This window comes from Buceros rhinoceros, unplaced genomic scaffold, assembly GCF_000710305.1.
Source record: "Buceros rhinoceros silvestris isolate BGI_N320 unplaced genomic scaffold, ASM71030v1 scaffold13573, whole genome shotgun sequence".
Lineage (NCBI taxonomy): Eukaryota > Metazoa > Chordata > Aves > Bucerotiformes > Bucerotidae > Buceros > Buceros rhinoceros.
The window spans coordinates 11,278-17,093 of NW_010401881.1; the positions used below are offsets into that span (position 1 = coordinate 11,278).

Sequence of the window (5,816 nt, forward strand, 5' to 3'; positions counted from 1 at the left end):
GACCTGTCGTCATCCAAAGCCCGTCTGGGTGGCCTGTCGTCATCCATTGCACGCCTGGGACCCCTGTCATCATCTGCAGCCCGCCAGCTCCCTCTATCATCATCCAAACCACGCCTGGGCGGCCTCTCCTCATCCAATCCACGTCTGGGTGGCCTGTCCTCATCCCCTTCACGCCTCGGCGGCCTTTCCTCATCTCCTTCACGCCTCGGCGGCCTTTCCTCAGTTGATTCCACAGAAGGACGTTCCTTTTCTTCTGCAGGACCACGTCGGGGCAGATCATCTCCTCGTCGGGGCAGATCATCCCCTCGTCGGAAAGGTCTTTCATCATCTCTTGCTTCTCCTCGACGCCAATCTCTATAAAACCATAGGGAATGAGCAAAAAGTAAAAGCTGACATCCAGGAAAGCTTTACATATTAGATCAACAATACTGAACTCCTCAAGGCTGTTTCTGAGTGTGCCCACTTGGTGTGTGCCTGCAAACACATCTACAGAGCCTGCAGTTTTCAAATGCGCTTTCTAACTCTCTTCACTGCTATGGGATGTGGTAGGTCACTGCATCTGCAGCGCCCGTAAAGACTGAACAGTTTACCATCTCCTTCAAAACCACAGTTTCAAGGGTAACTGCAGTCACCTGTTGGTTATCTGCTGCAACACAACAGAGAAGCAAAGCTGCACTGGGGTTGAATCTCATAGATTCAAAAAACAAAATCAAAACCAAAACGTAACACAAACTGCCCACAGGTTTAGAAATCCACTGTGCTACTAAAATGTAAAAGAGCAGCAATGACTTGCTACAAAAAAACAGATGTAGGACTCCAAGAGGTGACAGCAAAGAGGCAACAGTTTGTGTTGCAACTCTGCATCTCGAGAACTGCAAGGAATTGTGAGAGCCTGTTTCCCAGTTTGGGAAGATTAAGGGAGAATGCAGTTACTGTGAGATAAGAAACAAGACACGGAGGTGGTTAACTTCCATTCAAACTGAATCATCTTCTCGTTTGAAAAAAATCGGATTATTTTGATGTAAAAGACATGTAGAGAAATGGTATAAAGTTCATCAAATGAACAAGTATTTAATTAATTCATATTTACGTACTGTTTCATGAGTTTAGGATTTTTACATCCATTTTTAAACTATTACTACTCTAATTTTTAACCTAACACTTGCAGGTGAAATTATGCCTCTGTTGTTTTTACATTTTCCTCATCTGTCCATTTGAATGCAGCTTCCGTCCTTTCTCTCTTAGAAATCCTAACTCCCACTTGAACAGTTTACTGAAATTGAGAGTCAAGCAGCAGCTGATAAAGTAAGAAGAACAGAGGGATGCATGAATATTAAGGATATTACTGGACGCAGTCACTGCTCCTAACGCAATCCAGTTTCTATTACTGAGCCCATTTTTCAGTAACCTCTAAAAACCCCACAACAGGAGCTGAACGCATGCAGGCAGCTCTACCAAGTAAAGCAGAAATTTGCTGGCAGGGTTCACACAATAGTGTCTATCACTGTTACAGGTTTTAACTGGTTTTTGCTCATCTTAACTCAGGCAGAAACGGCACAGACATACAACAGAGGATAACTCCCCCTTTTCTATACGTTTTGGCTTTTTAGTATTTCTTGACCATAAGCACAGAAGCACATGTTGATCCTTTGGGACAGCAGCTTGTGGCAGTGACCACTCTTAACGAGCTGTGCTAAGTGAGACAGCCTGCAGCACTGCCCCACCACTGCTAGAGATACCAGGTCTGTGTTAAATACCATTCATTTTTCGACGGGCAAGTGGCCAGTTCCTGACAGCATTTTAGGCCTTTTCTGTGATCTAGAGAAAGGATAAGAGGTACCACCATAGAATGACTTTTCCTACTCCATCAACTGGCTTTAATTTAACACCTACGCAGCACTTCCACGTTAATCTTTTTCCTGCAATCACAATATTTGTGATACGTTTTTATATCAGGATTGACTTGCTTCTCTTCCTTATCAAATATTATTACATCATTAGTTTAATTTTCCTCTTTTCTTATGGTAACTACCCTTTCTTGCCCAGTGAAGGAACAAAGCAAATACTTGCAGTCCAGTTGTAATTCATGATAAAGCCACTAGCTGCCCAAGAGACACACAGCCCTTGCTGGACTCCGCCTTTCTGCTTGTGACTGGAGCCATGGTATGGAAAAGACTGAGAACACTGGAACAGCTGATCACCTGGAACCCAGCACTCTGGGGACTGCTGCACAGTGCAGCTGGTTGCACCGTGTCTGTAAGGACCTGTGTACCGATGTGGCACATACACCAGGACTGTGCCGTCTCAATGAGAAATTGTGTGAGAGACCAATTCTGTAGCTTCTCTCCTTGGCTAGCACCCACAAGGGCTTTTTAATGCGTATATCCAACAGCTGCAGTTACAGCTAGATACATGCTCCATGCTCCAAACTAAATCAGATGCTCTGTCCTCTGTGTTACTGCCCAGCTGTTTAACTCACAGCTGTGTCTGCACCGCTGTCTTTGTATCCAACACGTTTTCCCTTTAGGGTTAAAACCCAACTGAGTGTGGACTAGGGGATACTACAGAATGCAGAATTACACCTTTCTTCTGCAATTATGTCTGAGCATCATCACTTTTGACTCTGTTATCTCCTTTTACTAAAAGACAGAAGGGAAGTTTTTACCCAACATACTACACAACATTCCAAAACATGCCTAATTTTAACTCCTCAGCAGTCACTCAGCTCAATTTCTACAAAAGCTGAACGAGAAATGACTAGGACAACGCATATTCAGAAAAACTCTGCGCTATGATTCAGAAATGAGTATGGGTCATCTGTATCATTCTCTGCCACACTGAAGTGTGATACAAGAGTATCTCACTGAAGCACATCAAAAGATGAATTAAACACTTCTGCAGTAAGGTAACAGTTAAAGGCTTCACCCAGGAGTTTCAGCCAATTTTTGATTTTGCAATTCACAGGAAAGTGGATCACTACCAAGAATGGCAACACAGTTTTTAATGAAAGACTGTTTATCTATTGATTTCACACGCTTCCAATACGTTAGAAGAAATTACTAAAGAAAGAGTAAACTAATTTGCTTCCACTGGAGCCAGAGTAAGCTGTAATGGATTTAAATTGCTGCCTGGAAATCAGACATTTAGACGTAAAGGTTAGACGTTTATAAAAATCTATCTACTTGGAAGGCTAATTTAGCAATAAACCATACTGCCCGCTGGAACAAGCGCTGGTATCTCCATCAGCACAGACTTTTTAAGAACAGCTAGATGAGCACCACCAGAGATATTTTAGGTACAGCTCATCCTGCTGCAGAGCAGAGGGATGGATGAATGTAAAGATCTTGTTTCCTACAACTGTGTGAAGTCTTCATTATTAATGAACATATCCCAAACCCCTAAAATATATAGATGTGAACAAGTGTCATTTAAAGAAAAAAAAAAAAGTGCAGAGTACCTTCAGAATATTCTTCCTTCAGAAATCCTTCTCTCTCTGTTCATTACGGTCTCTCAGAACTTTGTTTTAGTTTATGGCACATATTTTCTGCTCTGTGACTCACTCTGGGACTTAAACAGTTTAAGACTCTGAATTTTTACTTAACTATTCTTAGATATTACTGTCAGTTTTCTAAATGAAAAATCTGAAACAGTTTCATTGCCCAAGACCCCTGCACTTGCTTGTCATCCTTCCCCGTTCTGTATATATACAACTGACACCAATGTTTGACTGGGACAGAAATTCTTAATTTAAAAAAGAATCCACGTAAGCCAGTTGTTTATCACAGGCAGAAGGAGTCTGCCAGCTTTCAGATCGCTAAGCTGAACAAAACAGGAATGTTGTATGAATGCAGTTCCAAGATAAAACCTCTCTCTCATTACGAGAGCAAATTTAAAAAGCAATGTTTTAACAGAAGCCACTCTCAGAGATGTAAAGGGATGAGTCACTCTTCAGTCAGTGCAGCTTCAGCAGTAGCCACAAAAAGGGAGCCCAGATATTTCGAGCCCAGTACAACTGGTGCTTAGTAACATGATCACTACCTTTCCACTGGTGCGCGTCGCCATTCAGATTCTGTCTCACCGCCTCTTCTCCAGGAGCTTTCAGACTCCCTATCGCCCCAACGAGATTCCTGTGTGTCAAAAGAAATTAGGAACATTCTCTCTGAATACTTAAAAATGAAGGTTTTCAACATATAATTTACTCCTTTCAGAGCATATTATGTCATTAAACACTCACTTGTTACGCTGCAGAGAACACTGAACTGTCAGGAGTTTGAATAAATTATGGTCTTAACCGACTAACTTCAGTTTCTGGCACAGCTTAAAAAACCCCGTACGGTTCCCTTTGTGCCATATCCTTTACTGGCAGGGTAGGATATGTGCAAACACACTAAAAACTTTACATACGGGTGCATGAACAATAGCTACACCGAGCCAGAGCTACCACTTGTTAACACAAAAAAGGTTCTAACAGTTTCACTTTCCTCCTGCTTAATGACAGTAGGAATGAATTCAACGAATTATTTGCTTTTGTGCTTTCTCATCAGATCAGAAAATGTAACGGAATGAACAGAAAGCCTCTCTGTCGCAGAGACCATTTAGTTCTGGGTATCTCAACGCTCTCTGCGATTCACACAGGTTGCTTACATGCAGGGCACAGCGATAATCATAATCAGTATTTTTTTTTCTTAATAAAGGTAAAATGTCTCTCCCTACTGCTGGACAAAGACAAATCATTTAAACTATTTCTAACACAGTTGTTTATTACTTGATTCCACCATAAGAAGCAAATTAGGTAAACCATGTAAGACACCTGACTTCATGTCACCGCACAAGCTCTATAAAAGGATATCCTGCTTTTCAGCTGCTCTTTGAGAAGTGTTCCATTCGTCAAAGTCTGCACTTCAAAACGGGGAAATACACGGGTTGCACAAGATCTTGCATATCCACTACTCCAAGTTTGACTACGGAAATGCTTTTGAAATGACCCAGTGAACAAGGGTGAGCAAAGAATCCCAAAACTGCACATGGCATTTTCAAGTGCTTACAGCTACTTCCCTCAGAACCAACTGCTTTTTTCTGTGTAAGCCAGTGCCCATGGCTAGGAGTACCTCTTACCTGGAAATTACCAGGATCATTTACCTGACAGGCTCTCAAGACCACTTCTACAAGCTCTGATCACTTGTCTCCAGTGTTACTCAATGAACTATGCATTAAACAGAGACAGTGGCCACGCTGGATGAAATATAAACCTAGTTTTCTTCTCAGTAAGTTCTGAAGCAGTGGAAGCACAGAAGGTAAATAGGAAGTTGCACACACCTCTTGTTTTTACGTTTTATGTTACTGCATATTTCTTATAAAACATTAAACTATGCTTCTTTGTTTACTTTGGGATATTCTGTCAATACATGCTCTAACAGCTGACCTTTGCATGAGTCACTACACTTGCTCCTAATATCACTTTCCTTCTTTTGTGTTAAGGAAAACGTTATTAAATATTTTTTAGTCTTTGTTTATTTTTTAAGCAGCTTGGAGATCTCAGTAGTTTCTTTGGTTTACTTTATTACTAAAATACAGCTTCCAGATCCTGATAGTGAGCTGGAACCACGTCACAACAACTTAACTATTAGATTAGCCACTTATGCTACAGCCTAAAAAAAAAAAAACAACCAGATTAACCTCTGATCTTGCAATGCTACCATCTTCTTCCAAACGATCTACAGAAGAAGGAGCAGGCAAAAATAAAACAAACCCTCAGGTATTACTGACCTTTCTTGAAAATGGGTCATCCAAACCTCTCCTTTCTTCTTCTCGACGAC

General features: G+C 41.4%; 1 protein-coding gene across 1 annotated transcript in view; it reads right to left on the reverse strand.

Annotated features, from left to right (window-relative positions):
- The window catches only part of EIF3A (eukaryotic translation initiation factor 3, subunit A), a 29,740-nt gene that overhangs the window by 4,261 nt on the left and 19,663 nt on the right, over positions 1-5,816 (reverse strand). The window contains exons 18-20 of the mRNA XM_010132439.1: positions 5,767-5,816; positions 4,039-4,127; positions 4-354 (exon numbers count right to left, since the gene is read on the reverse strand). The exon at positions 5,767-5,816 is cut by the window's right edge and continues 28 nt beyond it. Coding sequence (XP_010130741.1) covers positions 4-354; positions 4,039-4,127; positions 5,767-5,816 — 490 coding nt within the window. The remainder of the gene's footprint in view (positions 1-3; positions 355-4,038; positions 4,128-5,766) is intronic.